The sequence below is a fragment of the Maylandia zebra genome, linkage group LG5, assembly GCF_041146795.1.
Source record: "Maylandia zebra isolate NMK-2024a linkage group LG5, Mzebra_GT3a, whole genome shotgun sequence".
NCBI classification, from domain to species: Eukaryota; Metazoa; Chordata; class Actinopteri; order Cichliformes; family Cichlidae; genus Maylandia; species Maylandia zebra.
This window is the reverse complement of record NC_135171.1, coordinates 26727356-26751964: the sequence shown is the minus strand read 5'-3', so window position 1 is coordinate 26751964 and position 24609 is coordinate 26727356. Positions and strand designations below refer to the sequence as shown.

At 39.0% G+C, this 24609-nt stretch overlaps 1 protein-coding gene across 1 annotated transcript in view; it reads right to left on the bottom strand.

Annotated features, from left to right (window-relative positions):
* The window catches only part of uba7 (ubiquitin-like modifier activating enzyme 7), a 33293-nt gene extending 10747 nt beyond the window's left edge, over positions 1–22546 (bottom strand). Inside the window, exons 1-21 of the mRNA XM_076884133.1 lie at positions 22354–22546; positions 22045–22213; positions 21368–21502; positions 21072–21178; positions 20911–21001; positions 20542–20674; positions 20200–20297; positions 19969–20118; positions 19718–19882; positions 19460–19558; positions 19274–19354; positions 18710–18865; positions 18241–18406; positions 17699–17895; positions 17232–17296; positions 15506–15716; positions 12785–12859; positions 12008–12209; positions 11830–11918; positions 9863–9955; positions 8195–8386 (exon numbers count right to left, since the gene is read on the bottom strand). Coding sequence (XP_076740248.1) covers positions 8195–8386; positions 9863–9955; positions 11830–11918; positions 12008–12209; positions 12785–12859; positions 15506–15716; positions 17232–17296; positions 17699–17895; positions 18241–18406; positions 18710–18865; positions 19274–19354; positions 19460–19558; positions 19718–19882; positions 19969–20118; positions 20200–20297; positions 20542–20674; positions 20911–21001; positions 21072–21178; positions 21368–21502; positions 22045–22213; positions 22354–22400 — 2721 coding nt within the window. The 5' untranslated portion in view covers positions 22401–22546. The remainder of the gene's footprint in view (positions 1–8194; positions 8387–9862; positions 9956–11829; positions 11919–12007; positions 12210–12784; positions 12860–15505; positions 15717–17231; positions 17297–17698; positions 17896–18240; positions 18407–18709; positions 18866–19273; positions 19355–19459; positions 19559–19717; positions 19883–19968; positions 20119–20199; positions 20298–20541; positions 20675–20910; positions 21002–21071; positions 21179–21367; positions 21503–22044; positions 22214–22353) is intronic.
* Positions 22547–24609: the final 2063 nt, after the last annotated feature.

The following is a 24609-nucleotide window of genomic DNA, read 5'->3' as shown; positions in this document are numbered from 1 at the left end:
CAGCCCTGGGCTCTGTGATCAACATGCCCTTTGTTGCTACATATTTATTTGTAACATTGATCTGAGCTTTAGAAATCAAAGGTCATGCTCTTTGGTTACATGATGTGATGCTGTATGTAATGATGCAACGTTTTCATGTATTGGCTACTGGAACAAGGTATTGATATTTATAGATCAATATGACATTCAGCTCTTGATGACATTAAATCAGCGTCTCCCTCTTATCCGATGTTGGAATTGAACCCACGGCACCAGTAATTTCCTTTTAGAATATTGGTAATTTGCTCAATCCTGTAAGCCCCACTGGCTCCAATATCACATGCAATGTCCTTTGAGTCTTAATCCTAATTCTTCTCAAACTGTCAGGTGTTTGTCATGTATGTTTTTAAATCAAATGCTGGATGGATTTCCTAATTTTTGGTATAGACATTTACTCCTTTGTAGTATGAATTATAACCATTTTGGTAATCCCCGACCAACTGGAAGACTAGGCCATTACACAGCCTCTTTCATCTATTTTAGTTAGCTTTCAACTGAGTAATCATGATCTGAATCAATCAGACACTTCTTATTTTCATTAGTAGGTAGTACGTGATATCATTAGTAGGTGAAAATTTGGAAAACCACTTATGTGCCACCTGTGACCTTACTATAACATTTTGTTTATGACGTAATAAGAGGGAATGGCTTAGTAATAAGTACTCAAGACATGCTGTCTGACCATGTTAGAATTCAGATGTGTTTATAGTCGTTCTGAATGGCTACACTGGAAGATGCATGAAAAAGTGGGTTTAAATGGGCCATGCAGACACCCACTACTTACGTGGGAAACGTGGGATATGGTCTCATTCAGTGTTATCTAAGTTAAACTTAGCTTTTTCTTGAGGTTTCTTGTGTTTAATTAAGGTAAAGAAAGAAAAAGAAGGATGTGAATTGATGGGTAAATTTTAAAAACTCACAACCTCATGAAAAGTGTAGAAACCTGCACTCATCTTGAGTCATTTCCAACCAGTATTGGTGCTTTAAAGAGTTTCCAACAGAAGTTGGAACATGGGAAAAATGAATTACCAAGAAGTATGGGAGAAAGGGATTAAGACAAATACTGTAATATTTTTCTGTTTTCATGATGGATCTTTGTATAAAATAATTTGTGAGAATATATATTAATATTGCTCAAACGTATAAATGAAAACAGTGGGGCGCCTCAGGGATCGATTTTCAGGCTGCTACTTTTTAACATTTACACTCACGTGAAGTTTTCCAGTTTTCAGAGGACTCAATAGGTGTAGAATCACTTTTAGCAGCACAAGCAACTGTTTTCTATATGACTTTATCGGTCTCACACATTTCGTTGAAGGAATATTAACCCACTCATCTTTACAACATTACTTCAGTTCTTTGAGGTTTGCAGGCATTCATTTATAGATGGCTTTCATGACCCAGTTTCAGCCAAGCTTTAGCTGTCAGACAGATGGTCTCAGATTTGACTCTAGAGCACTTTGTTATATAGAGGAGTTCATGGTTGACTCAATGACAGCAAGGTGCCCACATCCTGTGGCTGCAACACAACCCCAAATCATCACACCTCCACCACCGTGCTTGACATTTGGTTTGAGGTGTTTGTGCTGATATGCTTGACAGTTGGTATGAGGTGTTTGTGCTGATATGCTGTGTTTGGTTCTTGCCAAACATGGGACTGTGCATTATGACCAAGCATATCCACTTTGGTCGTGTCTATCAAAAGTACATTGTTCCAGATGTCTTGGAGTTTGTTCAGATGCAACTTTGCAAACCTTAGTCGTAATGCCATGTTCTTTTAAGAGAGAAGATGCTTTCTTCTGGCAACCCTTCCAAACAAACCATACTGTTTTCATCTTCTTCTAGTTGCACTGTTGTGAAATATAAAAATGACCAAGTGAGGCCTGTAAAGTCTGATATTTAGGTCTTGGTTTTTTTCTTGATGTTTTTTTTGCAGTTTTTCTGAGCATTGCTGCTAAATTACGTCCTTTTCTCTCTCTGAGTGATGCAGAGAAACTGATACACGTTCATACGCTTTCAAATCTGGTATGCTTTTATATCTAGTATGCCTGATTACTCTAATGGTATTTGATCTCTCTATATCAAACAATGTATTGTATACAATACAATGTATTCTAGTATCTGCTATTCAGAACTTGGCAGCCAAACTGCTTACTAGGACCCGAAAGAGAAAGCACATTACACCGTAGTAGTCTTTAAACTGGCTGCCTGTCAGTTTCCATATTTAAAATAATCTTACTTGTTTTAAAAGAACTTCGTGATCTTACCCCAGTATATAAGTCTCACTGTGCATTACCCAATGTAGCCCCTCAGGTCCTCCAGCATGAATCTGCTGATAGTTCTGACATGCAGGACACAAAATGCTTGTAGAGGCAGCTTGACAGATCATCAAATTGTTGAAGGGCTAACACAGAGAGACAGACAAGCACCCATTCTCAAAATCACGCCCAATTTAGAATCTCTAGTTAACCTAACTCATGCATGTTTTGGAACAAGAGCACCTGGACAGAACCCACTAAAGCACAGGGAGAACACGTAAAATCCACAGAGAGCCCCAAGCCTGGATTTGAACCCAGAAACTTGTTTTATTAAACTGTGTTATGTCTAATTAACAGCTTATCACTCATATGTGAAGCACTTTAAACTGCAGCAACATCCTTGAAAGGTGCTTCATAAATAAAGCTATGACTAATTTAATTGATTGTACAATTGTGTTGAAAAGTAAATCTTTCCTGTTTATTAATAAAATAATTTCATCTATAAATTCGAGTCTGAAATAGTTCAAAAGTAGAAATGAATGTAGGTATAAACAGCTAAAGTTCTTTCATCCTAAAATGATTGTATCATCTTCAAATATCTGCAAAAATCGCAAGAAGACAATTCTATGCCCCATTTCACGTAGAAAGTCATGCATTCTGTCCTCTACAGTTGCAATTTAAAATCCAAAACAATTTAATATTTGCACAGAAGAGTTTGAGTGGACAATGAGCAATTCACAACCTTTTCAAAGATTCTGAGTTTTTGAAATCCTACAGGAAAGGTGGAGATCAAGGCCAGTGACGCAGCAGTTTCGACACACACTTGAACACAATTAGTTGAATTGCAGCTGCCATATTGCCCCTGTATTAAAAATGTATGGAAGAGAAAAATACTACTGAGGATAATTTAGCTAGATCGAGCACTGGTGGCTTATCAGTTTGAATAAATGGAGTTTTGTGAGTTTTGAGATGTATCGCACACTGTGCTAAATAAAAGATCTGGGTAGCGACTTTTATTGCCTCCTACGGTCTGTGTTTAACAATGTTCTGGATCTGCTATATCCAGTCTGATCTGATCTGCGTCTGTTGCTACATAAATAAACAACCAGTGCAAAGACACAATATCGTTGTTGATGACACAAAAAGGGAAAGAGAAGATAGATGGGGAACTAACGCACAACAATAACAGTACAATGCAGTAGAGAAAACATCTGACTTAACAGCATTCTACCAAAACAATACTGCCTCCAAATAAACCGTGGAAAACAACAGAAGGCACAAGCCGCATATGTTGATCACAGATTACTCATTATCCCACAAGCACTATTCATGTCTGGGTCTTGAGTTACAAACTGCACAATGGCCTCTGCACTCCTCTGGGAATCCAGAAGGCCTTGGATCATATTCACCCCATTTCTTTACTGGCACAGTCCAAGGAGACCAACACATATTTAACCACATGTGAGGCAAATCTCCTCCTTTGTTGTTCTTGTTCTGTCTTTAAGCCATTCCCTGTTATTTGTGTGACAGATGTGTGACCTTCAATTACGCTCAAATCACAAATCAGTTGGCCGTGGGTTTTCTTTTCTACATTAAAAAAAAATAAAAAAAAATAAACAGACACAATGTCTACTCAGCAAATTTAAACAGTCTTCCTTTTTTCAGATTTTTAAATCCAAACAAAGAAGTAAGTTGTGACTAAAAGGTTTATTAGAAACAGAGACTGGAGCAGATGGACATAAAATCCTTGCCTCCTCCTGATTCTCTGCCGACAGCAAGATTACATAGAGTTCTTTGGGAAATCTGGTTTCAATGCACTGCTTCCTGTGAAGGCAGGAAATAACCATCATTTCTGCAGGTAATTAACAAAGAAGCGGTGTGACCATTGACCGACGAGCGCCTCCAGAGTCTTGCCTCCAACTCTGCTAATTCAATTAGAGACTGAAAGGGCAAAGTGGGGAAGTGGGGCACCGAGGAAGCGTGAAAGGGCACAAAGTTAGGAGTAGAGTGTGGAGGATGTGTGCACAGGCATGTAAGACGGAGTATTTCCATGGAACACAACTACCAGGCATTCTAGCAGACAAGTAAAGACAGCGTACTCTGATAGAGCGTTGGCAAGGTGCTACAGGGGTTGAAGATTGAGATATTTAACACACAGCTGAAACATGTCCTCCTCTGCCTGCCTCAGGTGATGTTTCTCTGCATTTTAGTGAGGCTGCAGCTCAGTTACAGCGGCACTCATCAATCTTTGCTGCTCTTGAAATGTCCTTTAATGACTTAGTACCAGAAAATCTCAGAAAATGAGTCCAACTAGAAACAAAGAGTACATAGTTTTAATTAGATTTTTTTTTTGTCCCTAGGAAGCAGAATTATTATCACTACTGATTATTCAAATATACTTACTATGTTTGATATGTTTACAAACAATGCATTGGACAACATGATTTTTTTTAAAGTTTTGTTCAAGTAAATCTGTTTTGGCCTCACCAACTATTAAGGGAAGTACTGATCTCTTAATGCTCCACTTGCGAGGCACTGAGTTGGTAGAGTACAGCCAGTTAATCACTGTTGGTTTTTTTGGCCCCTAAAACTCTCCCCACTGTAACCTTGAAGGTGAAACGTAAAGGTGGCTTTGGTTTGTAAAATTAAAAAAAAAAACAGGCCCTGCATGTTTGAAAATAGTCTGCAGCTGCAGCTGACTGTTCTGTGTGAAGGGCACAGAGAGGACATTGTTGCTGCGGCCTTAAACTTGCAGCTGAGGTAGTCACAGAGCTGATTCAACATTTGACTGAATGAGAGAGCTGGCATGGATTATACTATATGGGACAACTGTCGCTCAGTTGGTGGAAAGGGTTGTGTGAGTATTTGCCCTTCAATCCCTGGCTCCTCTGTGTGCCAAGTGTCCTTGGGTGGAGGACTGAACCTAAAGTGGGACCTTTTTAGTGAGCAACTCTGCCATTTTTGTGGAACTGCAAACATTTTGTGTTTACCAGGCATGTTCACTGCCAGCTTTAGGACCAGAACACAGATGGAAAAACTCATATTTTTTACAGTATAAAAAACATGTTTCTGCTTCTCTAAAAAGAGACTACTTTGGTTGCAAAAATGTCTCCTTGTATGGAAGTCTTTGTGAAAACTACCTTGCTGCTGCTCATCATGTCTGGTTTAAAAAAAATGTCAATACATTTTGTCGATGCACAAAATGCTTGGCTCGAGGTTTCACAGTGGGACTTATGGGACTAATGGTTGGCTATGTGCACCTTTTAATTACAGTCAGCAGTCTATGGCTGTATTATATTATGATCCTTTAGTAAAAGAGGTTTTAGGAACTTGTTACTCTAGGTCTGCCTTTGATGTCTGGGCCTTGTCTCCCCAACTGAAAAACATAACATAGGGAGGAATTCTACGCAAAAGAGTGTTGAGCAGACAAGGACAAACCTCTTGTTTACATATCTCTACCTCTATACAGAGCACAGCAGCAGGGAAATACCAGGACATTTTCATATTTCGCCAAACAGCTGCAAGAAATCCTGGAAAATTATTAAGACAATGGGGGCACTGGGAGTCATTTATTTTAGTTTAAGAGCTAAGTTAAAGGGTTATTTAGTGACAGCTGTGTATGACCACATTAAAAACACATTTTCCATAAGCACTTAGGCGATCAGAACTGTGGCACTACAGGTAAAGTTATGATGACTGCCCAGAATCTAGCAATGGAGTAATGTCATTACTCACTTTGGAACAACACTGGGTGGCCCACCTGCACAACCAGCAAGATGTGACTGTTGTTACTTGATATTAATGAACTGAGACTGATCTCATAAGGGGAGAGGTCTTAGCCATTGCAAAAGTAAACTGAGACCTTAATACTGCATGTCTGATCAGTGATTTTTAACAGCTGCATGCCTGCAGTTGCTTCAAAGGCTGTCTCCCAAAAACTCTAATCTTAGATTAGAGAGATAAGAGAATATAAAAGAAATGGCTTTGCCTTCTGTGTCGTTGTCTAATTTATAATATCTAAAATCATTTATATGTACACCATTTATGTATATTTCCACACTAATTTATTTCAGCACATGAATGCGTTAATCAAGGATTGCAGGACTCAGAAATCTTATGTTATGTGATCTCTTTAACTAGTCACATAATATCTACACCACATTCATGCATAGGGGATGTTTACAGGGAATCAATTTGTTAAAAAATATCTATATATCAACAAAGGAATAGACACCCTGGACCTTTGACCCCGGGTGATTAAGTTAGTCTCATACTGGATATCTGAGGCCAAAATCTCTGTCAATATTTAGGTTAAATTATTATTGGCTTTTCATGAATCCATAACATAAACAGTTGTGATAAGGATCCCTTAAAAAGGTTAATAAAAACTTTGCCAATTACAATCTCATAAATAAAATTATCTAATTTATTTCCACTAGTCAAAATATATGTTGTTGCTGATATACTCATGATAATGACATGTGCACATTCAAACTATTTTTACAATAAATAGACGGATGAGAAACTAGAATTGATGCCATATTGAAAGAGTAAATACAAACAAATAAAGAGAGACTATCAATTACAAAGCTTGGTATAAATTATGAATTTAAAGTAATCACAAAAACCAAAATGTTTTCTTTGGCACTATGTCCCACATTATATGGCTGAAGGTTTGGCAGCTAACCCTCATTCTCTGTTTCTCATATAATTGCATGTGTGTTCCTGATATATGAATGTCTTCCGGTATTACTTTAGGATTTATCTTTAACTCTAAAAATGCTGTTCTGGCTGTGGGTGTCCTGTCTCCTTTGGGTCCTCTGTTGAATAAACAAAAGCTTAAAACCCAGAGCCTCAACCCATGAAGAAAGAGCCTGCGTCTGAAAAATTTAATGTCTGCCCATCTGTCCAATTCAGTACTTGAATACTTGAATAAACCTTCTGGCTGGGATAATGTCAGCTACTCTGTCACTGTGACTGATTATTTTAATGACTGACTCTATCCAGTGTCCCGTGCTGCTTTGGAAATGTTAATACATCTAAGAAAATTTCAGAAGGCATGAAAAAATAGAAAAGTATATGCAAACATCAACAAATTTACAGGCAACAACTGTAAGAACGGAGAGAGGAAGAAGGCACGTCTGGAACCTCCAAACCTCCAAAAGTCACAACTGCTTCTGTCATCATGACAGCGTTTTATGCAGAGGCTGAATTTTCCCCTGTAACCAAAGCTGAAACCAGACCCACAATGTCTCAGAGTACCCTCAAGCCCCACAGGACACAGTTACCCCAACTACTGACCCTGTCAGAGGTTTAGTGCCCTGAGTGGGAAAGCTGGAGCATTCCAGTCTAGTATTTGATTACCTCCAGAGATGACCTACAGTGAGATGTAAGAGTGCTGTAAAATTAATTGGCATGATATTCTCTCAAACCTGACCTTAAATGTGTCTAGCATGTGGTACTGAGCCCAGAAGGACACTGGCTTCAGGGAATAGGGTTGCTTTGAATTCACTTAATTTGTCCAAACATGCATGGATCTGTTTTATGTCTTGCCTGCACTGAAATATGCTAAGGATTATACTGAGCTAGTTAAAGAATGGGCTTACAGTATATTCAAGATACTGAGGGCCAAAAGTGGGTTTTTACTCTGAGAGCACTCATTCATGGCTTAATGCTTTCCACTAAAAAAGGAAGGACATGAATCTACAAAGAACCCACCAGATTTATCCTCAAAATAGACAGGTTTAAATTATGAAAGTACGTTACACAGTAAGGGTCTGTCAGACTTTATGAAGTGCCTTACTCAGGTCCTATATGTGACTGAAAGCTTTATTGATCTCTTCCCTAAAACCACTATAACTAAAATAAAGCTGTGGTCATATGGAGCTGTTACTCACTTCAAACTGCTGAGGCCGGCTCGGCTGGGACATGACAAAGTACTGGACGGCCAGGTTGATGTAAGCCGTGCGGTAAGAGCTGATCTTTTGGTGACCCTGAACCAGCTTATACAGCTCCAGGCACATGAGGCCTGCCACCGCGGCTGTCGTGGTGGCTATGGCAGGGATGATCCTTCCGGCAATGCGCTTACTCTGCAAAGGTGACAGTGGAACGTTCAGTTTCACATCGCAGTGTCATGTAGTGGCAAGAAAATATTTCAGTTATCTTCAGTCACTTTCAGTACAATCCTAACGTGATCCAACAAATATAAACTCGTGTTTTACAACATTTCACTGGTAGAAAGAAACTTAATTTGTTTACTCTGTTAGTTCTGAAGTACTAGAAGTTGTCTTTTATTTTAGTTACAGGTATGTTTACAAGTAATTTCATGGCTTATCAGTCAATTAAGACCTGTCCCCTTGTTACGTATGGACATATAAATCAGATATAACATCTGAAGTTGATTCAAAGTGCTGAATTTGTATTTTATAGCTTTTCACTTCAACTTTAATATGAGGCACTTTATTGCATTATTGTTGGGTCTTTACCTTACAATATAAAGCGCCTTGAGGCTACTGTTGTTGTGATTTGGCGTTGTATAAATAAAATTGAATTGAATAGAAAGAAAAATATACCAATCACAAATTTTAAAGGAAAACGTTATAATGTACAAGGTTGTACAAGAAACCAGATTAAACTTTTCCAGAAAATATCTAAAAGAACCTGCACAGTTCTGAAAAAAAAAAAACATGGACATAAAGATGAACTTGTTCCAGAGTGATGGGAGGGCAAAAGTATAGAGAAGGAGAGAAACAGCTCATGATTCAGAGCATGCCACCTTATCTGTCACACATGATGGAGGCTAGGTTATTTCATGGGTAGGGATGGATGCCAGTGGATCCGGGCCACTATTGATGATTAATGATGTGACTGCTGACAGAAGCAGCAGGATGATTTCTGAAATGTACTGGTCTTTACTCTCTGCTCAGATTTAGTCACATTTTTCCAGAACTGAGTGGACAAAGCAACAAAAATTGTGTCTTGGTCCAACAAAACATGGACCTAGCTGTATATACATACATATATACAATATACTGATGATGTTGCATGATGAGTATTTTTACCTTTGACAGTTACAAATATATTAGAGTCTAGCCCTCATGTGGTCTTGCATTACTGATATACTGTATGTTTATTATGTACTGGTTAAATTGTGACTAAAGGAGAAGTTATTTCCAAAGAAGACGCAAAATGTGGAAATGTCTGATTACACAAGGCAAACTCTGTTTTGTCCCCCATCTCCTAGGGGTAACTCCCCCCCCATCCATGTTCATGTCTTGGCTGTGTATGTCACTGTGGCAGCTGGTACAAGGCCTGGCTCAGGTGTCACCTCCCAGGCGACAGGTAAAGTGCCGTGATTAGTTCTGCTCTGTGAACAATAGGTGAGGGGTCTGTTTTTGTGGCTTTAGGGCAGGTGTGTGCAGCACCTAGGAAAAACATGACCTACAGGGAGGGGGAGCAGTCGGCAGGTCTGTTTTGTCTCATTCGCCCCTCGGCTCAGCTTCATCTCTTAGATCTTTGTCCATATTTTTCTTTTATTTTTACTATGTATACATACAATTACTGACCTTGTGACGATCAGCTGCAGGGATGTCATAGTTTTCTGCTCTCAGGTTAGATGCAGCAACAATGTAGTCCATGTGGAAATTGCTGTCATCATCCTGTATGAGTAGGAACATTAAATATTTTTTAATTAAGATATAACACTATGAAGCTTAATACCCATGAACAGCAATTACATATAATGACAAAAAACAGAAGGGCAGCTTAACAGTATTAACAACATTATAAATTGCTAGTGGGACAGTTCAAAGCCACGTCCACGTCCAGTGACATACTCAGTGATGTCATTCTCTGTGCCCTCTTTGAGCTTTGCCTGCTTTGTTGTTATGTCGCTTCAGTCACTCTGATATATGACTTAGTACCCTGTCAGAAAGCAGTGGAAATCAGATTCCTGTTGTGATCGACGTGGCCAGTGAGGTCATGCCTCTGCTAGTGCGGCTCTACAAAAGCTAGGAGGTGACTGTCACTCCAGGTTTGCTTTAGGGGTTGTGAGGAAGCTCCAAGCTGGCAACCTGATGCCTTTGAAACCCTCCTACACACATTCCATCTATCCACAGCCTGACCAGGGCACAGAGGGATAAAGATGAAGAGAAGTGGGTTTGGGAGTCTTGTTCTTATTCAAGACAACATTTGATATTTAGCTGACTTACCTCATGCACCTTCATTAGAGCCTCTCTTGGTTGATTGCATGTGTTATCAGAATCTCATTTAAAGTCATTTACCTTCTCTAAATTCTTTTAATAACAATCTCTATCACTCAGCAGCGGCATCTTGACCTGCTTTTACCTTTTGTTGAGCAACAGTATCTTATTCATGGGGTAATATGGTACAGCTACTTTGTGGGCAGAGTTTATTGTAAACTCGTTTAGAAAAGACTTTGTTATGCCCAGTGTCCAGATGTTGGCTATTACATTTATTACAGGATCCAGTCCTGTCCAACAGGACATGTCAGATGCTGAGGAAAAAAGTGGGAGGAATAATTGAACAAATATAATGGCGCTATAAGGAAATGGCTCATTTACTGCAAAGATTTTTTATGCTTACAACTGTTAATTTTTATTTAAACCGATTTTGAGTTAATAGTTACACTAAGTCTTGGAGGATATAGATTTATAGTTGATTTAGAGCCTGTTCTTTTTTTTCCATTTATTTTATCATTTATTAATTAAGCTACTAACTGGAGTCAAAACTTGAAACTGGACCCAAGATGTTCTACTTTGTTTTTCAAGTTGGCCAATGCGCAGCAACACCAATGTTTGCTTAATTTTTTAACTTATCATGCATTTGTAGTTAAAGCTAAACTATTGAAATTATTTTTACCTGGCATTCAAAAGTTTACAAGTACAGAAAGACGAGAGGAAATGGAGAAAACAAATGGAACAAAGTGTATGGCTGGCATCTTAAACCATGAGGTTGCCTCATTTGAATGTGTTTTGTGGCCATGTTTCCCAGAGGATATCAAGGAAGAATATAGAGTGTTAGGGATACTGTCACTGGGAAAGTGCTGTCCTATTAAGAAAATCGCTTTACTCCAAGGTGTGACTGACTTTTAGGAAATACATTGGAAGGAAACGATTGCTTAGGGAACTGGGGATTATATCTAGTCTACACTCCTAAATAACTTTCTAGATTAGATGAACTTTTATGAATATTTACAATGCCAGCCAAGTGCAAAACGTAACTTAATGTCTAGAGTGACAATGTTTTATTAAGGGAAGTCTGCCTTCAGGAGTCTGTGTATGCTGTTTGACAGTCCGCAAACCAGTTCTCACATAAAAGTACACATTTTATATCTGAGTTGTCTGACTCAATAATAATTATATTGCTACAATTTTTGAAAGCAGGAGGGACAGTTTAAAAATATATAACTCTACCCTGCTAAAACCACTGTTGAATCAGCTCAGATCAAGATGTCACTATCTGCAGCTTCTCTGAAGTCTGAGGCAGAGGTGTCATTGTCCTATTGCCCTACCTTCTCAAAGTCGATAGGGTACATCTGAGCTGAGCTCTTCAGAGAGGGCGAGGCCAACTTTCCTTTCAACTCCTCAAGTCTGACCTTTTCTGTGGCAGAGAAAGAGAAAAATATGTAAAGATAAGACGTGCTGGAAGAAAGCGAGTTGGTAACAATAAAAAAAATTGAACTAACTGACCCGCATCATCGCATTCACGTGTTTTCTCCTCCTCCATCTCCTTGTCAGTAACATGAATCTTCACGGAGGACTTGGGAGTGAAAGCTGGCACACGGACATTTTCTAAGATTCCTCTGATGGAGGTCAAGTCCCTTGTCCCTTTGATCCCATAGATTTGCCCATACAGATTAGCTCCAGCCATCACGTACTCAATATGAGTAGTCTACAACACAACAATCACATAGTCTTGATGAAGAAGAAAATATAATGTTTTGGAAAATACATTTAACATTCTAGTTAAACACGGTCTATTACAGAAGCACTGCCATCATGGTGAAACTGTGGAAAGCAACGTATTATAAAAGGAGAATAGAGTCAGAACAATGTTAAAGTAATACCAATTACTTCCCTTAATGGAATATATAGCTGCAATAATTTCTCCAGTGTTCCCAAAAATGCGCATCTATATTGTGCATAGAGTGGCAGTAACTTCTACTTAGCAAACAAGCACAGTACAGTTCCATTATTTCACTTCTCTGCAATGCTGCTTTCAATTCACTGATAAGGAGAATAACATGAATTGAATGTGTCTAGAAAGCAGATTATTATCTCTCTTTTATTGCCCGTGTGTACCTGAGATAAGACTCAATTATATGGTCAGAGTGAGGAAGAGCCATTATCAGACAAGATAAAGAAGGAATGTGAGTGGTTATCAGTATACTGTGGTATGTTTTCTCATTACCATCTACTATGTATATGATTGCTACTGGATGAAGAACTGGACCAGACACTACTCACAATGCTAGGATCAAACGTCAGGGGGTGAGGGCATCTCTTGGATCCAGACCAGAACGGCAAGCCATGAGTGGTCTTCTAAACAGAGGCAGAAGAAAATCCCTTTATTGCAGCGAGTAACAGATGTAAAATCATTTCACTTTTATTCTTTAAAAACATTTATATAAATATAAGTGTAACTTGGTGAGTAAACCTATGACTGTCATGGTGAGATCTTTGCCTTACATATAATGAAGGTGACGCTATATTCCAAACAAAAACGCACAAGAAAACAGATTAGGTTTTACATTTTCAGCTTATATGATATTTAATGCATGACGACTCCAGTGCATTAGTGATTTACTGGATAAAGCCTGACAACTACTTTACTATTCTAACAAAGCAAGTCAACTACCTTCCTTTGGTGCAGTCACACTAATATTGTTATCAGCTGTGTGTTGACTACACAATTTGTATGTCTGATAAAGGAACAAAGGGACTTGAGAGCTTTGATGTTTCCAAATGGTCCATATGCCGAGAAAGAGAGAGTCTCCTACTGGTGGTGCCAGTTTTCACTGCAGGGGGGGCATTGTATAGCAGCCAAAAGGCACCAACAACATTGTCCTTTTCAGAAACAGGCATGTTGTTGGCCTTCTCTTCAGGGTCAGAGGGGGCCAAAACAGTGATTTGTCCTTAAAAAGAAGGATGACACTTTCATTTAAGACTTTTTGGGGCCTCCTAAGGTTCTTTGACCAATTGTTCTTTTTTCTTGTAGAGACTTAAGAATAAAGGTGACTTTAATAATGGAAATTTCTACTTGAAATCAACTTTGTTCTGGTTGTTAAGAAAAAGAGAGTTGAACCAAATAACTACATGGCCAAATTTATCAACAATTCAATTAATTGCTGTTAATTAAGCAGTTTAAGAGCTGAATATCATTTATCTCACTAATACAGCAAATTCTATGACAGGATACCTTTAAATCTCTTGTCATTTCATCTACACTCATTCAATAGTCATACATGTATACTGTCAGGTTATGTACCGATGAAGAGTGAGTTGTAAATTATTAAATAGTATTAAGCAGGGTTAGATCAGATGAGTGTAGAAACCCTTTTAAACATATAAATTGTGTGGTATAGAGAGATATGGTAGAAACTCAGTTTATTTTTCGCTATTTTGTTGTTATTTAGATAGTAAATGGTAAATGGCCTGCATTTATATAGCGCTTTTCTAGTCCCTAAGGACCCCAAAGCGCTTTACACTACATTCAGTCATCCACCCATTCACACACTGGTGATGGCAAACTACATTGTACATAGCTGCCCTGGGGCGCACTGACAGAGGCGAGGCTGCCAGATACTGGCACCACCGGGCCCTCTAACCACCATCAGGAGGCCCAAGGACACAACGACCAAGGCTGTCCGAGCCGGGGCTCGGACCGGCAACCTTCCGATTACAAGACGAACTGCCAACTCTAGAGCCACGATCGCCTTCAACTCTGGTCATGCACACTTATTTCAACTAAAATAAAACTGGTTTTTCCTTCTCACATAAATTCACCCCATCTCTTAGAGGAAAAATAAAATATAAATAAAAAATTGTATCAAAGCTTAAAGCACACACACACACATTCACACACTGGCAAGCTACATTGTAGCCACAGCTGCCCTGGGGCGCACTGACAGAGGCGAGGCTGCCGGACACTGGCGCCACCGGGCCCTCTGACCACCACCAGTAGGCAAACACGGGGTTAGTATTTTGCCCAAGGATATTTGGCATGCAGCCAGGAGGCAGCCTGGGATTGAACCACCGACCTTCTGATTAGTGGCTGACCTGCTCTGCCACCTCAGCTACAGTCAGTGGATTGACTGACTGCTTTGTTTAAAATAAAGCAGTCAGTCAATCCACTTCTCTCACCCGTCACTTCTTGTATTTTCTGCTTTTCCAACTTGAGATGCTGTGGCAACATAGAGCACAGTAGCCGTGCAGTCATCAGTGTTGCCCGTGTACCAGCTTTGGTCAGTTTAGCTTTTGACTTTTAACTGACATTAGCTTCCTTATCATAGTTCCCCCAGAAGGTCTGTGGTAAAAATTGACTTTCAACGAGAACAATAAAACTATAACTCTTTTTACGTAACTAGGACAAAGAGAAGTATGGAGGGGAAAAAAGAGAGAGAACCAAAGCCAAAACCACAAATGACGCAGAGTTTCTGTATCATGTGCTGTGATGATTAGACAAGAGAATATTTATATTTAATAATAAAAAAATGCCATACCAAAAGCTGCATTAATAAATATTAAAACATTGCAAAACACTGCTGGAGCTCTGTTAGAAAACAGCTTGTTAGTGTTCTAAGTCTTGGGTTAGTGAGGGTTTGTTTAGGTTGATACTGATCTGTGCACCCTCCTACACCAAAGGTATGACAGCAACATGTGACACCGCTCTGTCTGCACGTTTCAACAGACTAAAAACCCCTCAGAGACCCTCAAGAGACCCTGTTTATCAGTAGTGCTTTTCAGGTTTTCAGCAGGGCTAATGTTGCCATCTACTCTTGGGGAAATATGCTGCAGTACTCCATGAAGTGAAATGTGAAAAATGCAATTCCTATTGTTCAAATATCTCACTTTAGTGTTTCACTGTTTGGAATGCAAATATCTTACCTGCACAACAGTGCCCCTGTGTGTTCATGGAGACAAATTACACATGTTACATTTTTGGCACCAGGATAGTTGCTTTTTTACCTCATCGGGAGGGAAACAGTGCAGAAGCTGACGGATTTCGTTGTTAAACAGGGTCTCCCACTTGCAACGTGCCCAGCGCACACAGTCTTCCCAGGACTTTGGACGCTGTCCTCCAGCTTCCGTGTCATGCAGGCTGCTCCACACTCCTCCGAGAATCTCCAAGGCCTCAGTGTCACCAAGATCTAGAGTTCGCTTAATAAATGCCGTATCCCTGTGGAAAATAGAGCAGCAATAGTTGTATTCAGTGACAGAGCAAATAATAATAATAATAATCATTGGCTGAGCAGAAAGACAAAGCGCAGGCTATCGAAAGGTAATAATAATATGTTCGATGCATTCTGTGGGTTGAACCTTCACAATAAAAGATTCGATTTTTATTTGCAACATGACTTGGCTGAAAGTAAACTTTAAAAACAACACACGTGGCATACATGACCTGCAACGTCAACCTGACTAAAGCCTTACTGGAAACCCCCCAAAACTGTTTATACCTGTGTCACAGAAGAGAATGACTAAAAATCTTTTGAGTGTTGTCTCGAAAGTGACTCAAAGGGGGGATTTCTCTGAGTGTTTCGACTCATAGGCAGGAGAAGACAGTGTTGAGTAACTTTATCAGGTGCTGGTCAGTACAACTCTAAACCCACACATGGGTAGTTCTTGCGCCATTAATATGCGCTCGCTCAGGAAACAAAAAACATGCCTGAACAGGAACATGCATACTCATAGCTGTACACAGAACTGTATGGGTGTGGCATTAAAACAGCAGCAACAAAAAAAACCTCCTTTCCATAACCTCATGAACCATGACTTAATATTTGCTGGACTATGACATGTAGCTGATCTGTCTCATAAAAATGCCCAGAAAACTTTTCCAGGATTGCGCTAGAAGGAGGGCCGGGAAAAACTGGTTATCTTAGTAGACAAGCGCCCTTATCTCTAAAAAACTGTGCAATATGAAAAATTTGAATGGTTGTTTCAACTCACAAGCACCATTTTTGCTCTAGGCCCAGTTTTTGCTTCCATATAGAAACAAGAAAGAGAGTAAATGCTTTTACTGTCGTGGCAGATTAAGTTAATCTCACTAAAACAAACAGAGACAAATCTCAAAACATGGCTGGATTAGGATGGCTCCGAGCCTCAGTACTCAGACATAGTTTCGACCTGGAAGCTTAAATCTGCCTTTGATGACACTTCTGTGTGTTATAATTAGGTCAACGCATTATGTAAAGCTTGATACAGTGGTTATTAATTTTTAAAGATTAGCCATGTACTTAAATCTCACAATTAAAATCCAGCAGATTCACTGATTCATCCATTTCACATCATATAGCACTCTTTCCTGTCATCTAATCTCTTTTTTAAAATTTGATGGATGGTTCCTAAACCACAAAGCCTCTAATTATCAAAGAATGCATTTATTATTAGTAGAAAACTGCTGTGGATTATACATTACAGAGAGGAGACTTGGCAAGACAGACTATTTATGTAATTTCTTACAAGGGCTTTACTGCTGAAAGCCAACCAAATGTTTTCCTGTTAATAAAACTAAATAACGAGCTTGAACCACTTCATTAGCTGTTTTGTAGGTGCGCTGGAATGCTTTGTAAGAAAGTGGAAAAGCATCGTAAAATGACCACGCTAAGTAACACCAGACTGGTGAAGACACCGTCTCGCTTTTGGCGCCAACACAGGAAAATCGCACGAGGATGGTATCATCGTATCTTACCTCAAGAAGAAATTTACATTTTCAGGTGTCTGTTTGAACAGTCCTTCAAACTGGTCCCTCGCCCACTGAAACAATTACAAGACCAGATTAGTGAAAAAAGAATTAATAACACAATAAAAAAGACTTTCTTTTGCAGAGCACTGTGCAAAAGAAAGTCTGCAGTCATTTCAAATGTTTTGGTCATTGTTATGTTTAAGAGCTAATATGAATTTTAACAGCATTACCTCAGCAGGTCTTGGGTGGAGTCTGCATTGCACTAATTTTGGTGATACCCTGATTTTATCTAGCACTAGTGACACTTTTTAATATCACACAGAACAATCCCAGTTCTTTGTGCTAATTACTAAACTATATACCAATAATACATACCGTAGTGACTATTGTATTCACTGGTCATCTGGTATTAGATGCAATAAATTCCCGTTACAACAAAAGTGAACACAAAGTTGAACAACTTGATTTTATACCTGCAATGTGTGCTCAATGCGGTGGGGGAAGTTCTTGAGAGTACACAGCGGGATAGCATTGCTAGAACTTGATTTAGCCGGTCCATAAGACTCCGTCAGGTGAGGAACCACCACCAGGGTGTGACCTTTGGTCCCTAGAGTGCCCCCCTCCAGCATTGGCTTCTGGTGTTGCACACAGCGTCCATCGAGATAGACCCCTGACCATCAGAAACAGTGGGTTAAAGCTTAGAAATGTACATGTACAGTCCTTATACTTACTGTAAATATAAACTGTGAATGTTTTTATATCATTTCTATAGACTGCAAAATAATTTTTATACTTGACATCTTATATGTAGACTGAAATACTGTATATAGGCTATAATAACATTTGTATAATTCGTTATTTTTACACCAATACCTCATTTTTTAAATACCCATGCCCCATATTTTTACATCTCTTTTCTTATTCATAATTAGTCTTCTTTTGCACACCATGGGTATGTGGGTATGTCCCGAACCTATGGCGATATTAACAATAAAGATGACTTAAGTGTCCTCACTGGCTTCCACGTTGTCAAGGGCTGCAGCCACTCCATTGAGGCCCATGAAGAAGCAGTAGTCGTATACGCCTTCACTGTCAGCATCAAGGCGATTCTGGTGCGCTGTGATTCTCATCTGTGGGTTTATGTCACACGCAGCTCTGGCTGCAACTTTTGATTTAGGTTTCTGCCAATTGACAAACGCACAAAAATGGAAAAGTTAGTCTGTGACATAACGTATGTGAACAAGAAAATGTATTAAAAACAAAATGATAATAAAGAGCTAATCAATTCAAGATGAATATCTAGCTTTGTTTTGATAGAGCCGCTTAGGAAACTAACTAAAACAAGCCATCTCAGGCTGTAATAATACCTTCATCACAAGCCTCTCCTGTAAGTAAAGCCCTGTTAACTTGCAGAGATGTGCTATGATACTTTTTTACATTTTTCACTACAGAATTGTGATACAATATACTGTGTGGCTTCTCACCCCGACATCATGAGTCCTGAACAGGAATTGGCGGTTCAAGTTGGATCTTTCTATTGAGTCCATGTCTGTTATGGTGATGTGTCCATCATCTCCTGCACCAAGCCCCATAAGGGCAAAGTTTTTAAGAAGCTCACAGCCGATAGCACCAGCTCCAACCTTGAAAGTAACAGGAAAAAAATGAAATTGTCAGATGTGTTTTACAATGTTGCAGAAAGTCATTCATCTGTTGTTGCTCATCACTACATAGAGATTAGGCATTCAGTAGCTCCTGTACTTCCTGATGTCTTGCAGACTTTGCGACAAAGATAAAAGAAATGCATACACTGTCTCCCTTAAAAATGTTAACCCAGCACAAAATCACACTTTTAAAGGAAACAGGGAAAGTGCCAAGTACTGTTAAAGAGCCCCTTTACAAAGATGCCAGGAAATGCCACCTGAATCACAGCTTTTTCCTGAATGTGCCATCATTTACACCAGACAAGATCAAAGAAAAACACACATGGAGTTTCTGCATTACAGTGCAGAGTGTGCCCTCTGTTGGACAAATGTCAAATCAGTCCTCACCAGGAAATACTTCTGCCGTTGAAGCTTCTCCTGGAACGCGGAGCCAAACACAGCAATCTGTCCATCATACCTTGTGCCGTTCTATGAAAAGGAAAAGAGACAGATTAAATGCGCCTTAATGCTGTTCATATCAGTCAAATGGAGAGCTTGTTTGATAGCCCGGGAATCTATATTTTAAAGGTATACCATCACAAATGAGCATTCTGTCGGCTGATCCTCAGGCAGGCACTCCAGTGCATCAAAATATAGCCACTGCTGAAGAGGTGTGAATTTCCTACTGCATGCCTGCAGGAATATCACAAAAGACACACAATACTTGGTCAACTCAGCTAAATACAAATGTTATTTATTATACAGTGTAAACAGTGACAGTTTATGATGAGTGAACCCCCCCTCCCCCCTCCCAAAAGATGAACATTTTCAGGCATTTTCTTCAGACCTCACCTTAATGACTTCCTGAGCAGCCAAGCCTCCTATGAAAGCATTGATGGGAGCCAAATCGCCCTGGGCTGTGTATGACAGGCTTTGTACTGTGACCTCATCTAGCTCTTCCAGTTGTGCGACTTCATTTAGCTCTCTCACTATGGTTAGCAGGTAATCCGCATCGGACTGTAGAAGCACCAACAAGTGAGTGGAAACAGTCCTGTAAATTGCTTTAATGGTTAAACTACAACACCGTAGCTGGATTTACAGACCTGGGACCAGAGACCAGGGAGTCGCTTTTCTTTCTTCACAAAGCTATGGAGTGCTTGGAAAGCCAAGTGCAGGGTCTGATGCCGAGATATTTTTCCATAGTCGTTCATTACCAGCAGATCATGGTCCTGTAAAGCCTCACTCAGTGGTTTCTGCAATTAAAATGAGATTGTTTCATTAACAATGGATTTATTGTTTAAAAGCTAAAGTAGAAACAAAACGCTTGCACCTACAAAATTTAGCAGGACTGGCTGTTTAGCCTCATTCACCACTCCACCCCGTTCATACTCAGAAAAGGCTGAAGTGTCACCAATGCTGAAGGAATACGGGCCTAATGATTGAGATGACAAATGACGAAGGTTTTTATGGTAAATTGAAATTAAAAAAGTTAAAAGTAAATTTAATGAAAAATAATACAAACCCAATGCTGAAAATATAAAAATATAATGACTGCAGATGATAAAGAAGAAAAAGAAAAAATCTCTAATTGCATCAGATTTTTAGAGTAGTGATCGTCATAGAGGTTAAAAATGTCATGAAAAGAAAACTTGAGGAAAGAAATTGCCAACACTGACCCCGGACTTTAATTCCCACGGGGGCCATATTGTTTAGTTCTGTCATGCCTTGCACTTCAGAAAAAATAACGTTATCACCATCTGAGAGTCCGTGCTTCTGGTCATCTGTGCAGATCACCACTCCAGGATTATCCTAAAATAAAGACATGCTAACTGTCAATTCTTAAGCCTGTTAAGTAAACCTATTTGCATCACTTTGTTAGTCATTAAAATGGTCAGAGTTTGAAAGCATATCTTGGATTCACTTAGGGTTCCTCTCATACGATCTGTTATATACATTACACAGAAATAAATGAAGTACCAGGATTTCAAAATGTATGGCTGGATCTGCAATTTAGCTTTAGCACAAAATAAAATGGAAAGTTTTACCTTAGAAATAGATTGTATCATCACTGATGCAGGCATCTCTCCATCCCGGTCCAAGACCTCAAATTTCTCCCCAAAGTCACAGAACAGCTGACTGCAATTGAGAGTTTTCTCTTGATTGTTCCATAATGTTGATTTAGTACATGTTCCAGAGTTTATCTTACCCACAGAGTCCCTTGGTGTCTGCTACAATGAACTTAATTCCATGTGAATGACACAGCTCCCCAAAACGCTTCTGATCCTCCAATGAGGAGTCAGTGAGGACCACTACCTGTAAAAACATAGCACCCCTACTCAGAAAGGTGTTTTTTGCTTGATGTGCACTGTGATTTGGCCTTGATGAATTGAATATTAATTTAATGAAGGGCAGAAAGTTTCTTGGTTCCAGAAATTTAAAAAAAATATTATTTTAACCTTAGTGGACATCAGCACAGTATTGTTGGGAAAAAGATTAAAATACCTGATATTGCAGAAGAAGGTTTTCATCTAGTGGTCCAGTATATTGTTCCACAACCACATGCGGGTTTAAAACTGCCAACTGTTGTACCGAGCATGCAGCCCGGTTCTGACCAAGATGAGACTCCTTCAGGAAAAACTGTTGGGAACAATTAAAATTGAAGACAAAACAATCTCAACCCAAGGTCCACCTGCTGTATTACGTTTGACCATCCATCCATCCATCTATCCATCCATTCTCTTCCACTCATCCCCCCATGACTCTGAATTGTATCAATGAAAGAAAATAAATGAATTTGTTTGAATTTGTTGTTTTGCCTGTGTCAAGGCTCAAGAGTGAAAGAGAAATCTCAAAATGTATCAGGTGTTTCCCAGCGCATGATAAAGAAGGCGGGTGTCCTCAGTCGTGAAAGGAAAAGCAAAACTAAATGTGCACAATCATTTGATCACTTAACATTGAAATATTGAGGATTTATTTAATCATGGAATAATATCAGTGCCACAGTTTCATCCTAAAGTCTGATAACATTTGAAAAGAAAAACAGGTTTGAAAAAACAAAACTCCCATTACCAGGATCACAATCAGCTCGGTTTAGTAACCCTTCATCACACAGGCTTCCTAAAGTTTGTTGTATATTTATGTGTTTATGCAATCAGCTCAAACGCATCCCTCTTGGATACCTGAGATGACAGGTCGCTCCATGTTGTCATTCCTTCGTCCTGGACAGTGACATGTTTAACTCCGGACAGGACCACATTCTTGGCTATTTCTACTCCCAGACCTTTCATTCCTGCTATGAGGACCTTGGCTGAGCCCATTCGGTGCATCGCCTCGTGGCCCAGAACATAACTGTGCAGATTAAAGAACACACAGTGTCATAAGTCATTTAAAACAATTTAAATACCAGCAATCATTCATTTTTTTAGACGATACCGCCGGTCACTTTTTGGCAGGTGTGCACTTTTTGGCACAACATCGCTGGTACTTACAGTTGTCGGGAGTAGAATCCTTCATCGATTTCAGAGATTTCTGACATTTTGTAAAAGCAGTTGAAGGCAAATCTGAGAGAGCTTAGAGAAAGAACTGTCCAGTCAAAACCCGGAACTTAATGTAAACCGGTTGTGACAAAAAGAAAAAAACAAACGTAGCCGTTTTCAGGAAAGTATTTCAGTTTCGATTCAGTCTCTGCAAGGTCCCACTAACAAACGCTTTCTGTAACCACTAGAGGGCGACTCGAAACTTTGTAACCTTTGTCTCCTCTGTAACAGCTTAGTGTTGGGTAACAATAAACGTTTCTCACTTTTTCATGTTTTCTCCTGCGAGTAGGAAAGTGCAGGTGAATTATTTATGATTCTCTGGCTGAATTTCTCTTTAGCTCTAGTTTCTCTGTGCTCACCTTAAATCTGAATATCAAATGTTTGTCTAAAAGCAGGATTTAATACATAAACGTTCAAGTCCTTAATGAAACTCACAGAATCCCCTCATGCATCAATAAAATAATCTATAATCTCAGTCTAGCAGTCAAAGAAAAAAAAAAAACAACTACTGAATGTAGTACTGTATGTGTAGGATGGACCAAAAGTGACTCATTATTATCATCAGACAGAGAAATAAACAGGCTACCAGGGTAACTATGGTGTGACTGGGGAACACACAAGATTAGCAAATAATAATTTTTTTAAAAAGTTGTTAGGATGTCCAAATTTTTGAAGTTATAGATGAAATTCATAGACAACACAACATTTCAGATGGTACAGTTTCACTTCCACTTCCAAAATGGTATAATAATAATAATAATAATAATAATAATAATAATAATAATAATAATAATAATAATAATAATAATAATAATAATAATAATAATAAAAAGTTTGAATACCCTTACTTTAAACAGTCTTCTGGGGATTTAATATCGGGCCAAATCAAAATCTAAACTGCAGTGAGCTCTAAGTCTGTTTGCTTGGCCCATGTCTTATGAGTCAGGTTGTCAGATACACAGATGTAAGCTGAGGAGCAAACATGATGGCCTTACAGCTATTGTTTTTGGCAGATTGTTTGATTAGTTTCTCACTCTGACTCAGTCCAGCAAGTCCTTGTGGAGTTAAAAAAAAAAAAAAAAAAGAAAGAAAGAAAGGAAAAAACTTCTTTTCTTTTTTTTGCTCCTGCACTACCTCAGACTTTTTCTATGACATTAGGAGTAATGGTTGCTTGTGGATTTTTATGGTTTTAGGTCTGGAAGTGAAAGCCTGCTGAGTGACACTGCAGCATATGTTTACTTTGAACTTTGGATTCAGTAGTAGATGTTTAACTTCGGAGTATAAATCCACATTATAGCATTTCTGTTGGCACACTGATGACAGTGATGGTCATTTTGGCCTCAACTTTTACAGCCTCCATGTACCATCATCCAACAGAGCAAAGTTGAGGTTTTTCCATGTGTGTTTTATATCACTAATACATTTTTAGGTGATCTGTCAGGAGAATGGAATACATTCTTCCCATAACTTTCTGGCTGCTGAGGAGAAACTGTTCCTCATCCAAAAGCAATGTATTTTTGGCAAATGTTCCTCAGGCGCTGATATAAGCTACAGACTGCTTTCATAAGCCAAGATTTTTTCCACAAAAATTTAAGTCTGACTGGAAATATGTTTCAGGATGAAATATGACAAAGCTCTCTTGGAGAGGAAATTATGCGGATGGTCAAATTTAGCAACTACTTCATACTTCCTCGTTGCAGGCGCGGCTTGGTAGGGCAGAACCCGCTTAGGGAATATCACAGTCCACAGTCAAGCGAGTCAGAATGATGATGGCATTTCCGGTCTTTAACAGTTTAAAAAATTAAACATTGAATCATATTAGAAAACTTGTTTGAACGGGCAGTGTCATTCTCATTTTTACAGCACAAAAACGCCACGAATTATCGTTTGTTTTGTAATAATAACCAAATGAATATTGTTCCAGACATTTAGATGTACCTTGGCACGATAATGGCAGGATTTAAGGATATTAATTTCCACAGTATTTATTTTTTCAATGAAATTTGACTTATAATTTATCCAGATCTCCCGTCGATACAGTGCCATACAACTGTAAAAATGCAAATCTCTCTGTAGGTCTGATGACCTGATTTGTTTTTTTTTAATCATCCTTTAGACACAAGACCGCTGGCCTGGAATGCTTTTATTGTGAAGGGTTAGTAACTTCCTGTTTTTTTTTTTTTTGGTTTTTTTTTTTTGACGTGAGAT